The sequence below is a fragment of the Crocodylus siamensis genome, chromosome 10, assembly GCF_052110815.1.
Source record: "Crocodylus siamensis isolate JL-2025a chromosome 10, ASM5211081v1, whole genome shotgun sequence".
Taxonomy (NCBI): domain Eukaryota; kingdom Metazoa; phylum Chordata; order Crocodylia; family Crocodylidae; genus Crocodylus; species Crocodylus siamensis.
The window spans coordinates 35,939,671-35,964,966 of record NC_143404.1 but is presented as its reverse complement, the minus strand read 5'-3'; the positions used below and the strand labels follow the sequence as shown (position 1 = coordinate 35,964,966).

The 25,296-nt window shown below is 45.0% G+C and overlaps 1 protein-coding gene across 2 annotated transcripts in view; it reads left to right on the top strand.

The window, feature by feature from the left end:
- Positions 1-25,296, top strand: part of NRG2 (neuregulin 2) — a 328,293-nt gene that overhangs the window by 208,376 nt on the left and 94,621 nt on the right. For both annotated transcript variants that reach the window (XM_090065050.1, XM_090065052.1), the window contains exon 3: positions 20,535-20,653. In XM_090065050.1, coding sequence (XP_089921176.1) covers positions 20,535-20,653 — 119 coding nt within the window. The remainder of the gene's footprint in view (positions 1-20,534; positions 20,654-25,296) is intronic.

Genomic DNA, 25,296 nt, shown 5'->3' with positions numbered 1-25,296 from the left:
ATGGGAGCATTTCATGTAAAATATTTTGCTTGATACTTTCCTTACATGAAAATATCAAGCTTCAGTCCTCTACATGACTGAACAACTGCCACCAAAATGGAAGTAACTATAGAGACAGAATAGGAGACAATAACTGTGAAAAATATTTTTTTTATTGGGAGAGAGTAGAGATGGAGTAACAGAATGAAGTAGCCTGTAGCAGCCCATTGGTAATAATGTATCCGTCTCATAATCTCTCTTTTTTTAAAAATAAAGCAGTGTTGATATTGCATGTAACATATTATTCTGCACTTTACCACACATATAACTTTGTATAGCTTAATGTACCTGATGAAGAAACAGACCTTTAGATCATTTTGAAATCTGAAAGATAATTTTCTGTGAACATGTGCCATAGATAAGTGTGAAAAATACATCTATTTTCATTATAGAATTTATAGGGTGTCCGCATTCAAAATATAGAGTATTAATTTTCAAAATTAAAGTGACTAAAAAAAATCCATTAGAAAAGTTTTCTGATGTGCTCAAATGGCTGAGTGTTGACAACATGCATTTTGAACAGTTTTTATCCTATGTATTTTAGTCACCTCAGAATTATTGGTTTTAATTTAATCACAAAAAGATTGGAATGAATTCCTCCGTATGGAAAATTAATTGGTGAATAGAGGATTTTGAATAGAATTGTCAACAGAATCATAGAGAAGTAGGACTGGACAGGACCTCCAGACGTCATCTAGTCCAACCACCTGCCTGAGGCAGGATCATCCCTATCAAAACCATCCTATACAAACCACAATATAAACTCTACGTAAAACTACCTTGAACCTTGGCACAACACAGACCTAGCACCCTAAGCTGCCATAGGTAAAGCAGGGGATCCATGGCAGCCAATGTCCTGCTTCTATTCTAGAAGGTCATGTCCATGTTACAGAGAAAGGCAAAAACCCCCACAGTCCATACAATCTGACTATGATCAGTTTGTTCCTGAGCAGAGCAATCTCCAGCTTTGGTCTCAGCAGGACTTTGCGCACCCCAGTCAAAATCCTCAGCCTTGGCTGCAACCAGCATCCAATGCCTCTGAGGAAGGCTTAAAAACACCGGAACATATGTAGTGGAAGGTGGAGGGTGGGTGGGGGGAAGGAGGGGTGGGATGACAAACAGCAGTGTCCAGAAGCATGGGAAGTATCCATAGTAGAGCATAGGCATAGTTATTCCTAGATCATCCCTGACTAGTGGCTGTCCAACCTCTTTTGAATCCTCCCCTATACCAGTGGTCTCCAAAGTGGGGTGCACGCACCCCAGGGGGTGCGCAAGACGATCCATTGGGGTGCTGGAAGAAAATACTAGAACTTCTATTTCTATTTCTATAAATATACATATAATGGGGGTACGTGCTCAAAATTTTTTTACTGATAGGAGTGCGCTATCAAAAAAGTTTGGAGACCACTGCCCTATACTACTGTATATGCCCTTGAGCTGTAACCACCCCCTAGAATCATAGAAAGTTAGGATTGGAAGGGACTTCAGGAGATCATCTAGTCCAACCCCCTGCTCAAAGCAGGACCATCCGCAAATAGATCATCCCAGCCAAGGCTTTGTCTAGCTGGCTTTTGAAAACCTCCAAAGATGGAACTTCCACCAACTCTCTGGGTAACTTGTTCCAGTGGTTTATTTACCCTTCTAGTGAGAATATTTTTCCTAATATTGAACTTAAACTTCCCTGGCTGCAACTTGAAACTGTTGCTGCTTGTTCTGTCATCTGCCATGACTGAGAACAGTCTAGCTCCATTCTTTTTCAAACCCCGCTTCAGGTAGTTGAAGGCTGCGAGTAAGTCCCCTCTCAGTCTCCTCTTCTCTAGACTAAATAAGCCCAGTTTCCTGTCTTTCCTCATAAGTCATGTCCCCCAGCCCCTCACCGTTTCTGTTGCCCTCCACTGGATTCGCTCCAATTATTCCACATACTTTCTGTAGTGGGGGGTCCAAAACTGAACACAGTACTCCAGATGTGGCCTCACCAGTGCTGAATAGAGGGGAATAATTACTTCCCTTGACCTACTGGCAACAATTCTACCAATGGAGCCCAGTATGCCATTAGCCTTCTTGGCAACAAGGGCACACTGTTGGCTCATATTCAGCTTATTGCTCCCTGTAACTTCCAGGTGGTTTTCTGCAGAGCTGCTGCCCAGCTAGTCAGCCTTCAGCCTGTACTGGTGCATGGGATTGTTCTGTCCTAAGTGCAGAACTTTGCACTTGTCCTTCTTGAACCTCATGAGATTCCTCTTGGCCCAATCCTCCAATTTGTCTAGGTCATTCTGAATGCTAGCCATACCCTGAAGCATATCTACTATTCCCCCCAGCTTGGTGTCATCTGCAAACTTGCTGAGGGTGCACTCTATACCATCTTCCAGGTTGTTGATGAAGACATTGAACAAAACTGGCCCCAGGACCAATGCCTGGGGTACACCACTTGATACTGGCTACCCACTAGACATCGAGCCATTGATTACTACTCTCTGAGCCTGATGCTCCAGCCAGTTTTCTATCCACCTTACAGTCCATTCATCCAGCCCATACTTCCTTAGTTTGCTGTGAGAAAGTTGTGGAAGACCATATCAAAAGCCTTGCTAAAATCAAGGTACACCATATCTACCAGTGTCCCCATATTTACAGACCTAGTCACCTTGCCATAGAAAGCAATAAAATTGACCAGGCATGACTTGCCCCGGTGAATCCTTGCTGACTGTTTCTAATCACCTTATTCTCCTCCAAGTGCTTACAAATGGATTCCTTCAGGGTCTGCTCCATGATTTTTCTGAAGTGAGGCTGACTGATGTGTTTTTTCCTGGATCTCCCTTTTTCCCTTTCTTAAATATAGAATTATGTTTGCCTTTTTCCAGTGATCCAGGACTTCTCCTGATCACCAGGAGTTTTCAAAGATGTAGCCAATGGTTCTGTATTCACATCAGCCAACTCCCTCGGCCCCCTCAGGTGTATCCGGTCTGGCCCCATGGAATTGTACATGTCCAGCTTTTCTAAATAGTCTCAAACCTGTTCTTTCACCACTGAGGGCTGCTCACTTCCTGCTCAAACTGTGCTGCCTGGTGCAGTAGTCTGGGAGCTGACCTTGCCTTTGAGGACTGAGGCAAGAAAGGCATTGAGCACTACAGCCTTTTCTGCATCCTGTCACTAGGCTACCTCCCCAATTCAGAAAGGGACCCACACTTTCCCTTATCCTCCTCTTGCTACTGACATACTTGTAGAAACACATCTTGTTACCCATCACATCCCTTGCTAGCTGCAACTCTAATTTTGCTTTGGCCTTCCTGATTTCATCCCTTCATGCTCTAGCAATGCTCTTATATTCTTCCCTAGTTATTTGTCCAAGTTTCCACTTTTTATAAGCTTCCTTTTTGTGATTTGGTTTACTGAAGAGTTCCCTGCTAAGCCAGGGCTGGTCTTCTGCCATACTTGCTAGTCTTTCTGCACATTGGGGTGGTTTGTTCCTGACCTCTCAGTAAGGCTTCTTTAAAGTAAAGCCAGCTTTCCTGGACTCCTCTCTCTCTCAGTCTGGCTTCCCAGGAGATCCTGGCCATGAGTTCCCTGAGTGAGTCCAAGCCTGCTTTTCTGAAGTTCAGAGTCCATACTCTGCTGCTCTTCATCCTTCTTTTCCTCAGGACTCTGAACTCTGTCATTTTGTGGTCACTGCTGCCCAAATTGCCATCCACTGCTATATTCCACTGTTTGTGATCAGGAGATCAAGAAGAGCATGGCCCCTACTTGGCTGCTACAGCACTGGCACTAGGAATTTGTCCCCAGTACTCTTCAAAAAGTTCCTGACACAACAGCAGTGACGGACCAGGGGTGGGGCATGAGGTCCCGGCTCTGGCCCAAAGCGGCAGGGGGGAGGGGGAGAGTGGGCACAGCCCCAAACCCGGCCCAGCCCGAAGTGATGGAGGGGAGGGGGAAAACAGCCCCAAGGGGGAAGGGAGAAACAGTCCCAGCATGACCCAAAGCAGTGGAGGAGAGTGGGGAGCGGCCCCGGCCCCAAACTGCCAAGGGGAAGGGGGAGAGCAGGCACAGCCCCAGCCTGGCCCAAAGCAGCAGGGGTATGTGGGGGAGCAGCCCCAGGCCTGGCCCCAGCCAGGGTGGGACGGGAGGCGGACACAGACCTCTGTCCCCACCCATCGTTCTTAACAGGCAATTTGCTAGTTCTTTAAGAAGAGTGATCCAGTGAATAGAGTATGGGAATTGGAGCCAAGAATCCCAGGTTCTGCCCAAGCTTGGTTTCCCCACTTGTAAATGGAGCTCACACCTTTGAGATCTATGGATAAAAAGTACCATATAAGCACAAGGTGTTTTTAAAATTTCCATCAATCCTTCAACTTCCCTAAACTAAATAGACTTTTGAAATGGAAGAGACTCATTATGAAATAGCATTTATTGTATCGACAGAGTAGCAATTACTTCTGAGTCAGATAATCAGATTTCCCATCAATCATGTTTCTTCTTTTTTTTAAATCTACATGAGCAACCTGGCGCCACAGGGCAGGAGTGTAATTTTTTTCAATAAGTTTTTGCTGGAGGGCGGGGAAAAATCCTGATTCCTTACTTTTGAACTGCATGTTCCATCACTAATTAGGAACAGGCTTGGACACGCCTGCCTTGCACAGAAAGGAAACTTATATCTTGGGTTGAAAATATTATTGGCTGGTGTGTTATTTTACGCTGTATTTAAATAAACTACTATCAACAGAAATGTAGAAAGGTTACCCAGAAAGAAGTAAACACGATAGCCAAAGCACCACAGTGTGAGTTATTCTGTCTTCAAAGTAGACCCTGGTCAGAGCATGTGAGATTTTATCTGAAGCACTAACTCAAATAAAGTTAAGGTTAAGTTAATGTACTCTTCCTGCTTTGCTGAACAGCCATATAATGACCATTAGTTGAATATGGAGAGTTCACACGCATCTGTGAGGAAAAACTTTGGTTGGCTGTTTTTTCTACTGCTGTATATTATTGATCATGAACAGCTCATCCCTGAAAGTCATCTTCATGTGGATCATTCAGGGAAGGCCAGAGGAGTTCTGGGTTAAATTAAGTGTCTGGTGGCAGACTTGTTCCGAATACATTCATAATCTGTGTCCAATGCATCTTTTATTTTTAATTAAAATAAATCATTGAGATGTTAAACTTTGTCCATCACCAAGTTAAAAATGGAGATTTAATTTGGGGCGTCTTCTTGGGAGCATTGTCCTACATGTAATAAATTCAGGCAATCTTTCTGTTACCCTGTAAACGAAGGGAAGGCGCTTCCTTTTTCCTGTTTTGGAGCATTATTCCACCAGGTAGCCAAGACACTATTTGGCTAAATTAATTACCTAGGTCAGTTACTGTAACCTCATCATGTTATTCTCAACTGCTCAAACTAGAATGTATATAAGCAGGTTTTAGGTAAAACAGAACATACTAAAGAAGAATGTAAAGGTTGTGCTATTTTAGGATAAATGAATGCATATATCACTGAAAAAAACTGTACATTTTAATAAGATTGGAGCATTAGGGTCTGATCCTGCAAAAACTTACACACTTGAATGACTGTACATATGAAATCACATAAAGGGGATTTTAATCTTTTAATTTTTCTTGGATTTCTTTGGCTTTGTTCTATCATTGGAATGTTGTTAATTTCAGAAATCCCACTAGGCAAAAACGTTGCCCTGCATGGATTTGTCTGCCTAGCCACTTTGGCAAAAGAAGCTTTTCACAGAATGAGATGCATTAGGAACTTTTAATGGCTGTTATAACTTGGCTCTGCCTGCTTCTTTTTGTGAACTGAACTTGGGTTCATGAAAGCTTGTGCTCTTTCTCTTCATATATATATATATCTTATTTAGTTAAGTTTACAGAGGTGCATATTTACTCTGCTTTCCAACTTACTTCAGATTAACCAAGCTAACTACCTCTCTCTGCTTCTTCCTGTGCAATTTCTACTTGCACACTTTCAGAGGTCACATTCCTGCAATGCATGCCAGTCTTGGATAGGCAGCTTAAGATTCTGACATGTAACAAATCTGTTGTCCTAAAAATTACATGAATGGTTTGAAATGGCACAATGACAGTTTTCCCCATGATTTTTTTTGTTCTGCTTCTGACCCTCCTGCTATCTAATGAAAGGGATATAAAGACATACAGAGACACAGATTTAATCACTTATCTGCAGAGTTGCAATAGCATGCAAACAGCTGATGCACTAGGCTACGGGCAGACATTCAAAAAGCCTGAGCCTGAATTGATTCAATCTTTGCGTGTTAGTCTAACCGAGCTAGGCCAGTCAGTTTTGTAACCAGACAGACATCCCAGATATACAGCCGCATGCCTGCAGTGACTCAGGCAAAAGCTGGGGGGCACTAAAGCAGCCTTCCCTTGCTTCCACAAGGCTAAGCTGAGTGGGGCATGGCCAGGCCCAGGCAGGACTCTGATTATTCCCCCTCTTCCTAAGCAGCCCAGCAGGGAGTGTGCATCACTCCCATACTCAGTATTTATCAGCCTATTAAGAAAACAAAGCCTCTCTCCATTAACTAACAGAGCTCTTCTTAAATAGCTCTTCCAAGGAAGGACTTTTAGCTAACCTGTTAATTAGCTCCAAAAAGCCTGTCCTCTCCCACAGCACAGACCATAGCCATCATGTGGTATGATAGCTTATCCTGCAGTGTCTGTGTAAGGCAGAGGACAGGGGGAAATAATCCCTGTTTAGCAGGGGGAAGCCAGGCAGATGCTCTGTGTCTGCAAGTCTCTGCTGGAGCTGCAGCCAGGGAGCAGAGGAGAGGGGCCAACCCTGCTGTTGAGCAGAGCGCCCTATCCAGTCCAGAGAGCATGCTGGGATTCTGGGGGGTACCTGGTTTATCTTAAACCAGCAAGGGGTCTGGGACAAACACTGCGTAAACCGGTTTGACTCAAATCAGTTAAGTCTGATACTGCATTCAACCAGGTTTTTCTCATATCAGTTTCAGCCATTTTCAAACTGGTTCGTGTGCATTAAGCATCTGTTGTTACAGGTTTAAACCAGTTTATGATTGTTTAAACTGGTTTATTTGTAATGTCTGTCCCTTGCCCTAGAGTCCACAACCAACAGAAGTAGGGTTCTATACTTACAAGGGTATGGTGGCTGTAAATTGGTTGTCAAGCGTGCTGGTTTCTGCAGGTTGGATTTACTTCCTGAGGAGCTCCTCAGCTAGTCTTCTCAAATAAAGACTTTGAGCATCAGATAAGCAAACAAAAAACACAACTAAATATTTCTTCCCTGTTCCAGGCACTAAGTGGGGAGCACTTTGCTCTGACACCAGCTCAGCACCCTGGCCCCTTCTTGGTAGCAGTTTGTTCAGCACACAACTTGCCTCCTATCTACAAACTGTTTTGTCACCATTTGCTATCTTTCTGCTCTTTCCCTTGTGGCTAAATTCCCGGTGCTACACTCCCTCAATATCCAAGTGTCCTGTAGGTAAGCTTTCTCAATAGGGCATTCTGTACCCCCTTACAGGGGCAGACTACTCTGTTATTCATAAATTCACAGATTCGTAGATGCTAGGATTGGAAGGGACCTCAGCAGATCATTGAGTCCGACCCCCTGCCTAGGCAGGAAAGAATGCTGGGATCAGATGACCCCAGCCACATGCCTATCCAGCCTTCTCTTAAAGACCCTCAAGGTAGGGGAGAGCAACACCTCCCTTGGAATCCCATTCCGAATTCTGGCCACCCTTACCATGAAGAAGTTTTTCCTGATGTCTAATCTAAATCTGCTCTCTGTCAGTTTGGGGCCATTGTTTCTTGTTACCCAAAGAAATGCCCTGGTGAACAGAGCATTTCCAATTCCTTGCTGTGCCCCCCTGATGGATTTGTAGGTGGACACAAGATCACTACCCAGCCTTCTCTTACAGAGGCGGAAGAGGTCCAGTTCCTTTAGTCTTTCCTCATAGGGCTTGGCCTGCAAATCTTAATCATTCGAGTGGCCTCCTCTGGATCTTCTTGAGGTTATCCACATCCTTCTTAATGTATGGTGCCCAAAACCGAAAACAGTACTCCAACTACGTAGTGTGACCAATGCTGCATAGAGGGGGAAGTATCACCTCCTTGGTTCAATTTGTCATGCATCTGGTGATGCATGATAAAGTGTTGTTAGCTTTGCTGATGATTTAATCACAATGATGACTCATTCCCCTGCTGAATGAGTCGTCATTGTGTGCTGCTGAGAGGGTCATTTCCCAGCCAGTATAGTTATAATACATGATTATAACTACCCTTTGTAGGCCATGTTATAATGGCCTACAAGGGGTAGTTTGTGAACCTCAAAAAATTTCAAATTGGTTCTTATTTGCAAATCACAAAAGGCCAATTCCTGTCTAGAACTCTGCCTCTAGAATTATGAGTTATTCTTATTATAACAAAATAAAATACTCCCTGCCCACAAATAATGGGGCTGTGGTCTTGCTTGTACAGCTCACTGCTCTGGTATGAAGGCAAAAACCAACACCAAAACAGCAGGGGAATGAGAATACCAATAAAGATAAATTATTTTCTAATTAAACTTGGAAACAAGGAAGATTCATGGAAGCCCCTCAGCAGGAGACACAATATTTTTGCAGGGGTCTTCATACTGAGATTTTGAAATAAGACAAAATCTTATTTGATAATGAATCTGGGAGATAAATTGTAGGAACTGCAGGCATTGCTATTCTCAAGTACTGGTGCTGTAGTAATAGGGGCCTACAAAGATGCCATCTTTAAGGATTTGATCATGAGCCACACAATATTTGGTGTTTCTTGTTAAAGCTCAACTGCAGAAGGCACTTTATTTTTTGAGTATCTCCTTTTTATTTAACAAGCAAATAAACAAACAAGGGTGATAACTGCTTTCTTGGCCAACATGCCAAGGACTGATCTGAAGAACTTTGTAAATGAAAGCATGAGTCACTAAAGTATAAGCTAAAAGACCAAATCTTGCAAGTTGAGACTGTGACATTCTCTGTGGAGTAGGCACAGAAAGGAGCCTGTCCCACATGCTCACCAGTTGCAGAAGAAAAGCTTGAAAGCATGACAGGAATTCTTCAAAAAGGTTCAAAGCTCAGGGCATGTCTATACAGCTTCCTTGATGACCTTAGGTCTGATGCCTGTAAAATAAGCCTGGCTCACTCACTCCCCCTGGGCATATCAAAGACCAGCACTAAAACAGAGTAGACAGCTTGTAATGGCCTTAAGTGCACACTATGAGGGCATACTCAGGCCCTTTGTCTCAGGATAGTCCATGAGTGGTGCTAGAGAAGGCTCAGTCTACTCAGAAGAACTTTGTCAGTCTACTCAGAACCATTAGCTGTTCCAGTGCATCTATTTTCTCTTATTTGCCAGCATGTCTCAGAAGGAGCAAGTAGGCATAGCTTATTTTGTCAGTGGTAGACTTGGGGTCAGTAGGGAAACCATACAGATATACAAAGCAAATAAAAAGAACCCCAAAGTCATTCATTAAAAATCATGTGACTTCTCAATTTTTAATGCATAGGGTTGAAAGTACCATGGGCAGAAGGCATAGAGCAGGGGTGGGCAAAATGCGACCCATGGGCTGGATGTGGCTCACCAGGCCATTCTGTCCGGCCCGTGTGGCCCCTAAAAATTTTAGAGAATTAATATTTAGATGCCTCTGGCTGCCTGTCATGCGGCCTTCGATGGCTTGCCAAAACTCAGTAAGCAGCCCTCCGCTCAAAATAACTGCCTACCCCGGCATAGAGCAAAGGGCTGTGTTTTTTCACAATACTGCTGATATGAGAGCAGGTTTCAGTATGAGAGCAGTATGGGAACTCCCAAACTTCTGGTGCAGTTTAAATCTTATAGAAGCTCTGAAGAGGCAGATAAGCTATTTTGAAGTGCAGTTTTCTTCTAAAAAGATATCAGACATGAGACAATTTGAGTTTCCAGCTTTATGGTCCCTCCTTGGCTCTGTGCAAAGTGGGCTGCATTTATAAATATGCAAATAATTTCTTCCTCAGCCCTGCAAAGTCATCCTAAGATCCAAGAAATCTTCTGTGTGTCATGTTATCAATGGGAGAGATTCTGCAGACCCAGTGCTGCCCTTATTTACCCCAGTGCAACTCCACTGCATTCCATTTATGTCCTCAGTGGGCACGTCTACATTTGCACTTAATGTGCCTGAATTTTCTGCACAGAAAATTCAGGTTCATTAAAGCACTCCCCAGCACACAGTTACACATGTGTACCTATTGGGAGCAAATTGATCCCTACAGGAGCAGCCCTGTCTGGGCCTGCTTCTTCCCTGCTCTACCCCCCTGCAGCGGCCCAGTGGAGCTCCAGGCTCCCCTGGGTGTTAGCCTTAGTCTGGCAGGGGGAATGGGGTGTTAGCCCTGAGCTCCAGAGGGTGGGTGGAGCTCCTCAGTGAACAGCTCCATCCCAGCCAGGGGAAGATCAGGTTGGCCCACAGGAAGGGGGGGGAGCTGTTCCACCTGGACAGACAACTCCATCCCAACTGGGGCAAGATCCAGCTGGCCCTGAGTCAAGCTTGCCTTCTAGCCAGATGTAGATCAGGACAGGTCCCAATCTCCATGTGATTGGCAGGCAGCACCCCCACACTGGGAGAGCTCTCCCAGCCATGCAGCGATTGGGACAGGTCCCAATTTCTACATGGCTAGAAGGCAGTGTCTTGCAAACTGCGACAGCTTTCCCTGCCCTCTGTAGCCCCTGCTGCCTAGACTGATCAGGAGCAAATTGCTCTCAGTCAGCATCTACATATGTCATATGGCACATTAGTTAATACATTGTTTTTCTAGTACCTCTATCTATAGGTACTAGAAAATGAGGTATTAGACTAATATACTGTGCAGTAATTGCTGCACACATGTAGACAATGACTATTTACTGTGCATTAGAGTAGTCTTATGCACAGGAAAGCATGTCATGTAGATGCACCCCATGACACTAAGTCAGCCATCTTGCCATGCCCTTCTGCAGTCCAAGGCTCTGCATGCATTGCTCTGCATTCTGTCCATTGCTTTGTAGTCCAAGGCTCTGCATTGTTCCCGAATCTACATTTTTAATGAAAAGGAGTTGCATTTCTAGCAGTCATGTCCAAGGAAAAAGCCTACAAAATTTGTAAAACCTTATGGGGAAGAGTAAATAAGCTGACCTGAGCAGACTAAATAAGACAAGAAAACATACACTAGACCTGTGTGAAGCAGCTAGTATTCACTGCAGTTTCAGACAATTCAGGGGACAGTGATTTGATTTGGTGATTCAAATCATGGTCCCAATTCGATTCAGCCGAATCAGCCAGGCTAGGCCCATCCCCCACCCCTTCCCAGCCCTGGCAATGGCTGCCTCAGCTTCCAGCACATAAAAAAAAAAAAGGCCCAGGTTCACAGGGTGTTGCCAGGTGTGTGGGGGTGATGCATAAAGCGGTTCGTTTCTCTGGAGGCCACAAAAATCACAGACACACACTCATTAGATCGCACAAAAGGTGTATTTGCAAATAGGGTCAGAGCAGAGTCAAGAACTCAGATTACTCCGAACCAGCAAAGGAATTTTGCAGGCAGTATTTATCTTCTCCCTCCTGGGCATGTGTGCAGAAACAGGAACTCTTACAGCTCACTTCCGTTTCATACAAGCATACATGTGGTTACATCACTACATACATCGCATGTATAGTATAATTAACTACTTAAGTATGCAGGGTGGAGAGGTAAATATGCATCAGCTAATTAAGCATGCTCAGAAACTACAGCAGGTCGCCAAGAGTTCAAACCCCCCCACTTTCAAGGACACAGTCAGTTGAATTCCAGCTTCTGTAATCTGTATGAGAAAGGCTAGGGAGAAACTGGGGGAGAGTCTGCGATTTAGCATAAGAAAAGCTGTGGCAAGGCTGGGAAAGGAAAAAAAAAAGTCCTTGGCAGTGTTTCTTTCTTATCGGGTGCAAGATGCAAGCTGTGCATTTCTAACAATACTCCATTTCTAACAATATTCCATTTCTAACAGGGGGGTGATCCCCAGTGTCCTCCACTGCCCCATGCTGCACAGAGGGCTCTGCATGAGCCCCCCAGCCCCCCACCACTCCCTCAGCTCCCCCAAGGGTGTCCCGCATGGGCCAGCTCTGGCCCTTTAAGAAAAAAAAAAAAAGAACAAGAAGACCCCCAGACTCACTGGCTCCTGCCAGCCGGGGACGAGCCCTGCTGTCCCCCATTGCCCTGTGCCACATGGAGGGCTCTGCACGAGCCCCAGAGCCCCAAGACTACTGCAAGAGCAGTAAATCCCAGGGCTTTTCTCCGTTTTTTTCTTTTTCTTAAAGGGCTGGAGCTGGCCTGGGTGGGGCACCCATGGTGGTGCTGGGGGAGCAGGGGATAGGTTGGGGAGGCTTGTGCAGAGCCCCCCATGCAGCATGGGGCAGTGGGGGGCAGCAGGGATTGCCCCCCCACCCGGCAGTACCTGGTGACCACCAAGGCTTTTCTTTAAAGTACTGGGAGCTGGGGTGGGTGGAGGTAGCCATGGGGGGCTGGGGGAGCAGGCAGGGGTTGGAGGGGCTGGGGGAGCAGAGGGGTCAGGGGGGCTGTCAGGGATCCCCCCATGGTCCCCTCCCCCAGCCCCCCCTCCTCTGCCCCTAGTACTTACCCGCTCGGAGTCAGCTGTAGCTTGCTTCTGCAGCCACTTGGGACTGCCCGAATCATCAAAGCTCTCCAAATCTTTTCCGAGGATTGAGAGAGCTTTGAATTGATTCAGACCTTTAAATTGGTCCCCTGATTTGATTCAGATTTGGAGCTTCGGACACCGAATCAGGCCGAATCTCCTTCGAATCGAATCACCACCTGAAGCTTTGCACAGCCCTAATATATACTAGTTGTGTTTGCACATTAAAACACAGAGGTTTTCTTATAGGAATGTCAAGTATACTTAACAGTATTTCCAATTCCCACTGCTTGACTACCTCAGCAACCAGTTGCCTGCCTTCCAAATTTTGGTCCAGCTTAACTTAGAGTGCATAGGTCTCTGCCTTTTCAGTGGGTCTCCTGAGATATGATTAATGGAAAAATTTAGGGCAGGGGAATATGGAGCAAGTTTTAGTGATGAACAGTGAAAGCAGTGCCTGCAGCAATAGAAGAGAAAGGAAATTAGGTTAGTTTAATGTGATTTTTTTTTCCTCGACAAATCCACATTGGCTGTTATTGGCGGCTGAATCTCCAAGTCCTAAATGAATCAGGAGATCCTTTAATCTCTCTGAATCGAATCAGAACCCTCCGAATTGATTCAGCTAGATTCAATGATTCAGACATAGACACAGCTTTATAAGCTTTTTCTACATACCTCAAGGTACCAGGAGGCTCATGAGTGTTGAGATGCTGGGGCAGAGGCAGCATCCCATGGGAGCGCAGGGGGGGTTCCCAGCATGCTAAGCAACAGACCCAGAAGTGGACCAGAAGCACCTAGGGTCTGAGGATCCAGGAAGGCATCCAGTGGGGTCCGCTCCAGGGAGCAGCAGGGTGGGAGGGGAGGGAGACGAGGCTGCCTGAGACTGTGCCAGGGCCAGCATTGACTCTGCCTTCCTTCCATGGTCAAGTTGCTACCGGGTCACTGGTAGCCACCGGGGCAGATGCAGGGCCCCAAAGAGAAAAGGGACAGGGCATGGCCCACCAGACCAAAGGGCCAGGTCATGGCAGGCTCAGATCCTGCTGCAGGGGAGTGACACAACCTCTGTAATGATAGGCAGCCCCATGGGCTCTGGTCCAGGTTCTGGGGTGTGCAACATTACACAGTTTTTCTTTATTAGGCACACAAAACATTCGGCAGCTGCAACATTTAATAAACCAAGGGGCAGCAATTTTGTGCCCGGCATTCTCCCTGCCGTCCCAAAGTTCTGTGTTTGATAAGTTGAGCCCCTGTGGCTGCCTACCCTCTTTCTCCGCCCGCCCCCTCCCAAAACGTTGTAACCCCCTGATGCAGCCAGGGTCTTTCTCTACTCTCTCCATGTTAACTGAGAAGGTCCCAAGTTCCAGAGTGGGCAATATTGTATAGTTTTTGTTTAATAAATATGCTAAAATGTGGCAATCACAACATTTTAAATTGAAGAACGTCTCTTCCTCATGCCACATTCCCCTGCATCCCAGTGTGTACCCCTAGGAGGCAGAGGTTGGGAAGGGAAAGAGGAAGGGGGACAGTGTGGGTTGTGGGCAGCAGTGCCTGTGACACAGGGCCAGAGTTGCCCGGGGCAGGAGACCCATGGTCCAGTGCCAGGGCATAGGCACTCAAAGCCTTCCAGCCCTACTCATCTCTGGAGGGCTTCCAGTGCACCTGGGTGAGGAGCTACTCAGCCAGGGCATTGTGGATCTGGTCAGCCAGGGGGGAATACAGGCATCCACAACATGCATACACAGATACACATATACACAGAGCCCAGGCATCTGGGACACACACACACACACACACACACACACACACACAGAGCAGGTACTAGGTTGGCATGTGCAGGACAGCTGGCTGATGGCTCGTGGCCATGAAGAGCTGCTGCTGCATCAGGGGTGGCTCATCTGTTCAGCTCTGCTCAGGAGCCTTGGCAGCCTGGGGAGACCAATGGGCACACTGGGAGGTGTGCGAGAACTCCCCACTTGCTACACTTGGGCCACGCAGGCAGGCTCTGAGCACCGCCCCCCGCATCATGGGCTAATGTGTATTCTGCTTTCTCCCTACCTAAACAGAGATGCACTTAGTGTAAAGCTTGAAAGTTAGAGCACTTCTGCCGCTGGCTTCTTTGAAGCTGTCCACAAATTCATCTGGTGCAGAAGTTTGTATGCTTGTGAGTTCAATATCATCACTAGTGTCATGAAACAAAATAACACTCAAGCTTTTAGATGATGCACACAGTTATAGATTTCCCATTACTGAGGTGCCGCTCCAGTTCTACAGTCACTTTCCCTCTTTAGCCCACCCAGAAATCTGTGTACTGAAATTATGTGGTGTCTCTTTTGGAATGACATGCTGAATGTACAAGAAAACCATGGTATGCACATGGGCCTTGTTAAACAATATGGTTTCAAAGTACAGGTTTCACAACCCATGATAGAAAATAAAGATAAACTGTTGTGACAGTGCAACAGCTTCTCACTTGAAAATAAAATAAGACTCTTTGGTTTCACCTTGACATTGATTTTCTATAAATACCAGCACCATTTTCTATTCTGTTCACATTCTCCCTGAGTTCCAAGTAAATGATCAAATCCATCTAGTCCCTTATTCTCAGAGATAAAGGTCTCTCACGCATCCCATTTCATTAGCTTGCTATTCTAGCAATAACTTACTAATTTAGATCTTTAGGGCTTAAAAATCTTTATTGGAAAAGTATCATGTAAGCAGAATGATATTTTAATGCTGTAGTGAATTTTTCCACATATTGTACATAGCAAAATGTGCTGTGCATATTAGATTAGAATGCAGCCAATAATCATTAGGATGTTTATCCTTCAGAAGCAGAGGTTAGTGGAGTGAGTAACACCCTCAGCATGGCATGGGGTGCCTTTCAGAGGGAAAAAAAATGCAAATGTATTATGGGTAAAATTTTGAAAAATTGAAAGTGAGGTAGAGGCCTCATCCTCAAACATAGGCACCCCATGCCATGCATGGGGCAGCATGTGCCCCCCCCAAGATTGGCTGCTGCCAGCTTCTGTGGACAGTTGCTGCTCATCACCTGCCTGCCCCCCTCGCAACCACTGCTGACATCTGTGGGCATTCCCAACTCGCTGCTCACCACACCCCCACCCCGCCCCGCTGACACCGCTGCTGGTGTCTGCAGGCAGTTGCCACTGATGCTGCTGCCTGCAAATGGTGTCTCCCCACCCCCAGTCTCGGGAGGCACCAGTCATTCATGTCCTTAAAAGTATATAAACAGCTCCCAGTATGAGCAACTTTCTGTTCTTTTCTGGTCATCTCAGTGTACATGTTTGGTTGCCTATATGGTAGTCTAAGTGTCCAAAATGCCCCTCATGCTCAGGTTGGTATTCTCTTTTAGGTATGCAGCCCTGTGTATGTGGATAACTACATACATTCCCCTACTGGGCAGATGCACTGGCAATAGGGTGAGAGAGACAGACCTCTTTATCTTTTCACTGAAATAGCTCTGTGGCCAGGGCACTCACCTGGAAAACTGGAAGACCTGTGTTCCAGGCCTCACTGACCAAGTTGGGGCTTGCTCATATATATCTTCTACTGCTCAAGATGGCACTCCAGCCACCACACCACACCATAGGGTAGCCATTATCCAGACCTTTCTCCAGCACTTCTTTAGATGTTGGGCCCCTAGACATGAGATGTGAAGTCAGGAGGAAGGGAGCAAGTGAGAGCATATGTGACTCAGTGCAGTGGCTGCTGGTCTGGAAGGGAGAGGTCCCACCAATCCATTTTTTCCAGTGGTTATATTAGTAGCTCTCTTCAAAAAGATGCGAAAAAAAAGAAGGTGATGGCTGTCCTGTGGCAGTGAGAGTAAAGTACTGACCCGGAAAGTCAGAGACACCCAAACCTGCACCAGGCAAGGGACCTATAACCCAGGACCTCCAGCTGTGAGTGCCCTAGTCACTGAGCTATGGGGAGCAGGGGGAAGGGTGGGGGCAAGATAGATGAGCATGTACAGGGCCCTTTTCTATTCCTGAGGTTCTAAGTCTGATAGTTGTGGATTTTGGCTGATTATGTTTCTGGGTGCCCAGGATTACTCTGTGTCTGCAAGGGATATGCATATGTGCCCTGGCTGCTACTGCAGTGTTTCCCAACTTTTTTCAGCCCAAGGCAAACTTACATTAATAATTTTTTTTCTGCAGCACACCTGTTAAGGCATTCCCCATCCTCATATCTATTATAGCTCATTGCCATGGCAACATTCTGCAGCACACCTGTTGATTTTTGACAGCACACTTTTGTGCCACGGTGCACTCTTTGGGAAACACTGCACTACTACATATGCCCAGCTGTGCAGCTATGAAGTTGCACATGGTCAACTATGTGCACAGGGATAGAATGCCAACCAATGCATAAGGTATTGATAGCATGCAGATGACCAAATCGGGATACTTAGATTACCAGGAAGAGAAAAGAATGTCACTGTGTTCAAGCATTACAGCTACTATAGGGGTCCAAAGTAGGGTGACCAGCTTTTCAAAATGGAAAGGTGGAATACATGCTCACCTCCCCCTACCACCCTGGCACCACGGCCAGAGCAGAGCAAGTGGAGCCCGTGGGGGGCAGGGGAGGATACAGGCTTTCCACTGCAGGCTTGGGGCTCCCCACACTGCTGCTCTCCCCACAGGAGCCCTGAACTGGCCATGCCACCATGGGGAAAGGCATCACCCCCCTGCCCACCTGGCAACTGCAAGGGGCAAAACTCTGCACCACCACCGCTGCTACTGGGCAAACAGGGGGTGCCTTGCTATGGGAGAGCGGCTGGTGCAGGGCCCCTGGTGGCAGTGGCAGCAGCACCAAGTCTCTCCGCTCTCCAATACTGGGTCCTGTGCGCTGGGCCATGGAGGCAATGGGAAGAGGACCGCAAGGTAGGGAGCCCTAAGCCCGGCAGCGTGTTGCCTACGTGCACCTCCACCCAGCGCATAAATCTGGGAAGAGGCACATGCCTCCCCATGTCCCCCTCCCCAGGAGTGTGCACAGCAGTGGGCAGCCAGCCCCCCTGCTGCCCCCTGGATGAGCTGCTCTCCACTGCTGCCTGGCTGTATTCCTGACCATGTGCATGTAGTGCCCCCTGCATCCTGGTCCCCGCAAACCCCAAGTAACAGAGTTACAGCCTGCAAGGAGAAACCTGCTATTTCCCATGTTTTTCCACAGTAAACAAAAAACCCAGATCTCTTCATATGATACTGTAAATCTGGGAGAAATGCTGTCCTGGAGTCATGTAGCCAAGGACTGGAACTTGATGTTCACATTTCAGGACTGTCCCACCCAATTAAGGATGGCTGGTCATCCTAGCCCAAAGTGATATCACTAGCAGAAATGATCAATTACAGAGTCATCTTTTAATGAAGCTTGATATCATTTCAAGGGAAGTTAACTTTGGGGATCTTGGCTGAGGATTCCAATCCCATTTCAAATTGATGAGCTATAGACTAGATACTCTTCAAAAGTTTTACCCATTATCCTGACCTTTAAGGACAGCAGGCCCCATGGAGGCTTAGCATCGCTGATAATCAGGCCTCCCATTTAAGTACTTTGTTGCTCAGCCAAGTTTAACCCATTCACAGCTGCTTCTGAATTTGCAAAAGCTGCTGCCAATTTGGCAGTAGCTACAGCAAGGGTTAAACTTCTAGTTTTTGGCTGAGCAGCTGGGTGCATTAGTGATGCTGGTAAATGCACTCTGTTCTTGTTTCATGCAGATGGTATTCAGCCCTGACTGTGGAAAAATATTTTTTTCTTCATTCTATGTTCCCCAAACAAGCTATGTGTCTTATTTGAGCATGTATGGTATGCAAGAAAATATGGTATAATTTTCCAGGTAAGTAGTATTTTATTGCCTTTCAGTTACCTACACCATGCAGGCCAGTGTATTCTCTCTGATGAAGAATTAAAGATCAAAATGCTCATAGCTTTTTAGAGTGATAATGTACTAAAATGTACTCTATGTGCTCTAAAATACAGGGCATGAACCCTATTCAAAATTTTGGGACATAAAGTGCAGAACACTACTATATCTAATAGAGAATGCAAAGAGACTGTAGACAGACTGAAATGTATTAGATTGAAATGTGTTTAAAAAGCATAGGAGTGACCTCAGCAGCCCTCCTCTACAAAGTACAAAGTGCTCTAGGATCTCCAAGTACCATGAGCAGTCACTCTTATGTACTGAAGAACCATGATGTATGCCCATCAAATTAACTAAAGAAAAATTTATTTTATTAAATAGAGTGACAGTCTTGAGAATGGAACAGCAGTTTCACCCACTTTAGAAACCATCACACTTCTCACTCTCAGGCTATCTTCCTGCAAAGCTGTTACCATGCTAATTAAACTCAGAGGGCAGAATATATTATGTTGGTTGCAACAATATGTAACCTTTTGCTTTTCCTAGATGATTCTAGTTCATGAAATGCAATAACTTGTGGACTTAGATCTTATAGTTGCAATACCCCAGATGTGTGTGCATGTGTGAGAGAGAGAATACATTTTCTGTTGTGCTGGCTGGAGAAAAGATAAAAACCTAGAGCTATGTACAGAGGTGTCCTATACACGTTTTACAATGCTGTAATTTAGATTTGATAGTACTATTGTTACAGTGCTCTGAAGCATGACAGAAGTGCAGTGTTTGGTGGGGGGAAGGGGCCTCTGAACCTCCCCGCACTTTCCAGGCCAGGAGGCAGGGGCCACTCCGTAGCCTCCCAGGGCTTCTCCACTGTTCAAGAATTTGACCAGTATACAGAAGTTATTTAAAGCACTGTAGGTTGCTAAAGTGCTGTAAAATACAGTGCTTCAAACTGAATACCTCATTTAACAAGAGCTAATTTAAAGCACTATACCCATTTTTAAAGTGCTGTAAAGCAATGCACTTCTGTTAAGTCACAGCAATAAAGCACTTTAAATGGCAAAAAAGCAACTTTTGTACAGATCCTAGCACTCTTTAGCCCAAGTGGAAAGGGCATGTTAGTGTGGGTTCAGAGCCCTGGATTCAAGACAAGGTGATACATGATGTTTGTGTTTGATCACAACTTATCACATAAATGGGGACACCTGTAGAGGTCAGGTTCTGTACTCAAGTTCGTTTCAGAGACAGGTATTCTGCTGTAATTCATACATCCCTCTAGTGGCTACGTCTGCATCAAGCCCAGCTAGGCCCCACATGGAGGCCCTGGTCAGGACCTTTCATGAAGATGGATTGAGCCCTGGCTCAGTCCAGCTGCTTAGAACAGGGCTTGATCCCTTTGGCTGAGGCCAGCCTGGCCAGGGCTGATCTAGCTATATGGGGTTTTGAATTTGGTGGCGGGGCAGGAGTGGCAGTGTTAATTGCTACCATTTCCCCATCGCCAAATTTCTGGAATTGAGGGGAAACCCGTGGGCTGGATTATGTTGCCCCACAGGTCAGATCTGGATCGGGCCAGAGGTTGAGCACCCTGGTCTATATGTATTCAGCATTGTGTGTTGCATATACCATGTGAGATAATTAGATTGCTAGTTACTGGATTAAAGTGCAACACTACATTAAGAGTTTGATTTGGATTTCTAATCTGAGAGATAGCATGTTAGCATCACTTGGCTTCATTCAGTAGCATTAATTCAGTACTGAGTTGAAGGAAAGAGAATTGCATATTAAATCACACCAGAAGTACTTGCGGTAGCACTTGTATTTTTTTTGGAAATATCACATCTAAATACCAACCATGCCCAAACCTCTTTAGCTTGTGAGCTCAGACAAAACCACTGCTCAAGATGGCAGGGAGGAGGGATGGGAATGTTTATCATTTCACAAATGTAGGTCATGGTCAAGTAAAATTTTCTACTATATTTTTCAACAGAAAAATTTCCAGACTGCAGTTCAATAAGGTGAAATTGGAAGACGCTGGAGAATATAGCTGTGAAGCGGAGAATGTGCTAGGGAAAGACACAGCAAAAGGCAGCCTTAATGTGAGAAGTGGTAAGTTGAGAAACCAGAGACTGTCTTGAGGCAGCTTCACCTTTCCTACACTCAAGCAGCATGTTTTGTACATGATCTGTCTTGTATATTGTTTAATGCTTTCAGGATATCAAGTAAAACAATCTTGGGAGATAAACAAAAATGCAGCTTAGCATAAATGTTTATCTTTATTATCTGCCACTGGCAAAGTGGTTGATTTACAGTCTAAATAAACTAGAAAAAAATAGAAAGAAGTGGTGGTGGAACTGGAGAGGATAAACTTTATATTTTGGACAATTTCTGAGAAGTAAAACTCACCAGAAAAAGAAGATGAATAGTGAAACCATAACCGCTAGGAGTGAAGTTCCAGTCAACTTTCATTGTATGACATGCTCCAGCACTTTGAAAGTAAAATGTGTTGAAGTTGTTTTACCCCCTTTGTTTCAAGTACTACCTCCAATATTAAGCACAAACTTTATAAAGTTTGCAGAGTAAGATCTTTGCTTTTTAACCTGGGGTAGATCACTTAGGGTGCAGCCTATTTTACTTTATGTGCCCAAGTGTCATTTATCCAGTTAGTGATCCTATTCCATGTACTATGTGGACGTAAAAGTATCCACGTGTAGCTGAGCAGGCATGGTATCTGCCTGGCCAGAGGGTAGGCTGTATGACTTCGCAGACAGGTACCTGGGTAAGTGCAAGTCCCAATATTGTAGCCAGATAAAAGTCCATCACTGTTGCAGGAGGGTCCTCTATTACTTTAGCCTAATAGCTGAGGAGCTGAGGTACTGCAGAGCAGGATACCCATGAAATGAAACAGAACTCTGCCCTTAATGACTCTATATATCTCAATAGCCCCCAACAATGGTGTTTGCCCATATCTGTGAAGATCCCCAGATGCCTGCTGCTATCCATGCACCAATGAGTATATCTAGGAAGAGAATTCAGTGGCTCTGCTGAATTTTTTCCCCCAGTTATTTTAGGAAAACATCCAGAGTTCATTAACTAGGGGAAAACTACTTGAACTCCTGCCTCAAATGCAAGCTGTTGCTTATAACAGAAAAATATGCACGTGCCAATAGGGATATATAGCAAAACAGTCATGACACATATGGACTCCATGGAGGCAGCTCTGTTTGAAAAGGCAGCTCTTCATACTGTAGACATTTATTATCTTCCAGTCATTGACAGTAGACCCCTCAGGACAGGGAGGGAGCCTGTCTGTAGGACTGTACAGAACCTGGCACATTAGGGCCTTGATCTTAACTAGAGGTTGGAGGTGCCAGTGGCATAAATCATAACTGTAGCTATGTAATGTTGTTGTTCCCCATAAAGTCAAAGAGTACCTGTCTTAGGTAGGGTGTATTTATATTTTTCATCAAATGAAGGGTACGCTGTAATGTGAGGGTTGTGTCCTTGTGCAAAGGTTTACATTTCGTGTCTTGCCCAGTTTGAAGGTTACGTCTTAAATGTCCACAATCACAGAAAGGATTTGCAAGGGCCAAAACAGCTGCTGAAAACTAGAAAGAACAAATGCAGATTTCTGGTTTCTCAGCCTAATTCTTTGGGCTGTGCCCCTTACTATGTAGTTGTAGATTCCATAGTGATGCGAACACTGGGAACACAGAAAGACTGGATGGTGCACTTGGTTGCAGCCATACGTATGGAGAGGTTTTGAATTCATTGCAAAAGTTGCTTCACAAGCACCCCTAAGGGGTGTGACATTCAGCTGCTCTGATGTCTTTGCAGTTGCTATATGCAGGTCATCAGCCCCAATGCAGAATAGTGGTACTTGGTACAGGGAGTAGAGCTGGGTAAACATAAGGTGATAGTGATGGCTACTGTATATACAGTGGGTATGCTGCCTGTTCGCTGACAATTCTGCTTCCCTCTTAAATACTTTCACTGGCTCCCTAAGTCTCTGCAGCAGCCTGAAGCTTCTTGTTCTCATACATTGCTTTCATCTGTGCTCTAATCTCTTCTTTTTCCCTAGGAACCTTCCTTCTGAGCACCTGGCTGATGGGGCTCTCCTGTTCATTGCAGGCTGCTCTCTTCTTCTATGCTGTCTCTACAGCTGGAACTCCCTGCCCCATCTTTCTTTAGATCCTTCTTTAAGGCCCATTACTTATTTGACTTCTTTCATTAATAAGCTTTCCATGGCATCTGCTTGTCTTTAACTCTGTACTAGGTTCTTCTGAATGCTGTTGTCTGTATCTGAAGTAAACTCTTTATCTCTATAAAACATTCTTCACACCCCATGGATAAAAAGCAAATAATGATAAAATGATGGGATGCAGAAATAGCAAAACAAGAAATATCACATATAAGTGAGATGAGTGTATTGCCCAGCACCTTGATTGTACTGTGTAGACAGTTGGAGAAATGCAGGTAAAGGATAATGTAGGTTTTAGCATTAATTGCAGTCCTTTGAACAATAGATTTTGCCCAATAAGGCAAAGAAGAAAAAGAACAACAACAAAAAAACAAAGCCTAAGTTTGTGAAAGTAATTGCTAAAAAATACACATCTTCTACACTGAAAAGAAGTCATAGCAGTCTAGATTAGATGGTAGGACTGATGCCAAGCAGACATGTGATTTAAATGGACTTCCTGACCCTTTCATTTGGCAGCACCATTATACAAGTCAAAATGCCATGATATATGCTGCCACAACAAAGCAGGAATTTAGAATCAGGGAAAAGGATTGGATTAACTCAGTGCATTTTGATCTGCGGTTCAGTCCCTGCTGTTGATGACCTATTCAGAGGTACTGCATTATGAAGGGTATTTGAGCTGGATGAGCTTCTGAAGCATGGGATGAGATTCCTGGGACAGTTATGTGGGCAGCTCAGTGCAATGATTTGTCCCTGTTGAGTGGGGCATGGGCCACAAGTGAAGATTGCTGAGACCTCCACCGTTTTAGGAACATAGGGATGGAAGGGACAATCAAGTCCAGTCCCTAGTTTTGCCTTCTGAAGAAGGGAGGCTTAAGGAGCAGAAACCCCTGCATTTATAGATGCCAAAGACCCAGGCTCCAGGCATTCCTGCCAATAATTCCTAGGAACCACAGCTTTTGCAAAGCAATTTTGACTCTTCCTTACTTTGTCTTTTGAGTTTTATTTAATTAAAAAAAGATACCTGTTCAATGCTTGAGGATTGTTTTCAAGTAATTGAAAAAATAAACCCACAATAGGCCAAAAAAGTAAGAAGTGGTGGCCACACATAACACAAAAAATATCATTTGGCAGATTTAAATACCCCCTAGACCTTCACAGAACCAAAAATTTATATTCCCTAACTCCACCCTGCACACGTCAAATGTTGTTGACAGTGAAGAAGGGTTTATGACATGTTATTTCAGATCTAGAAACAGTGAACTCCAAAGGTTCTCATGTAGCACATTTTTGGTTGGCAGCTTTTTTTATAACCCAGGCTATAGACAGAAGTTACACATTAATTGGCATAAGTGGTTGAAAACCAGCTCAGATCTGTAACACAACAGAAGTTCCGTGCACATAAGCTGCTTTCAAAAGGGCCAAAACCAGTTTAAGATTAACCTGGATGGATATAGTATCAGACTTAACTGATTTAGGTTAAATTGGTTTACTGAAACTCCAGATTCAAGTTAACTCACACTCCCCAGCATCCCAGGATGCTTTATACTTCCCCAGCAAACCCCGCCTTGCAAGGTGGGTGGGCTAGCCTGGGTTCAAGCTGTCTGCTCCAGCCAAGCAGGGAGGCATGCTCTAGTATCCCCTGCCTTCTGGCCTGGGTAACTGCAGGCTGTTATGAAATTTGCCCATTACTTTGGGGTGTGCTCATTTAGTAGAGATATGTTTCTAGGGTCTTGGTAATTCTATTAATTTGCTGCTTGTGTTACTTGGGTTTATATACGGAGCTGTATGTGTCCCTTCTGCAAGCCCTCACCCCCAATGGAGCTGTCTTGCAGGACTCAGTTTCAGTGGGGCTGGGTTCCTCCAGTCACCAAATCAGTCTCACACATACACACACACACACTAACATGACATGCCTGACCTGGCTGGGTTGATCAGCATGGACAGGCTGACACCCTCATATGCCAAGAATCAGTTCATCAGAGCAACAATAAACTACAGTCAGACACAAGCACACAGTTAAACAGAATACCTCTGAATCCGGCTGGGTGTCCAGATGACACCCTCATGGGCCAGCATTCAGTTAATTAGGGCATGTCTGAGCCAAACTGGGTCAATCAGCCTGTACAAGCTGATCCCCTTATATGTTTCAAACTCAGCACATCCCAATCTTTTAGCCTCTTGAAGAGCAGACCCCACAGTATTTTTTGGCTTCACAGGGATCTTTAGCTTAGGTAAAAGAAGCGTTGCTGCAGAGCAAGTGGGGAAGGAGAAGTAGAGAAGGAAGAATATACCCAGTTACCACCAGTTTGACTATAAAAGTTATTTATTGCTAAGTATATGAAATATATAATGGCACTAGTAATAATAGACATGCAAAGGAAAACAAACACAAACAATCACAGTATACCCTGGTTTCACTAAGTATTTGGGGAAACTTAGCTGAAGCTTAATTAATACAGTTCAGGTTCAGAAATCTATGCTTAGAGAGAAAAATGAAAAGAGAGAGAGCAGGGATCTCACCAGTCCAAGGCACTCGGGTTGCAAAGCT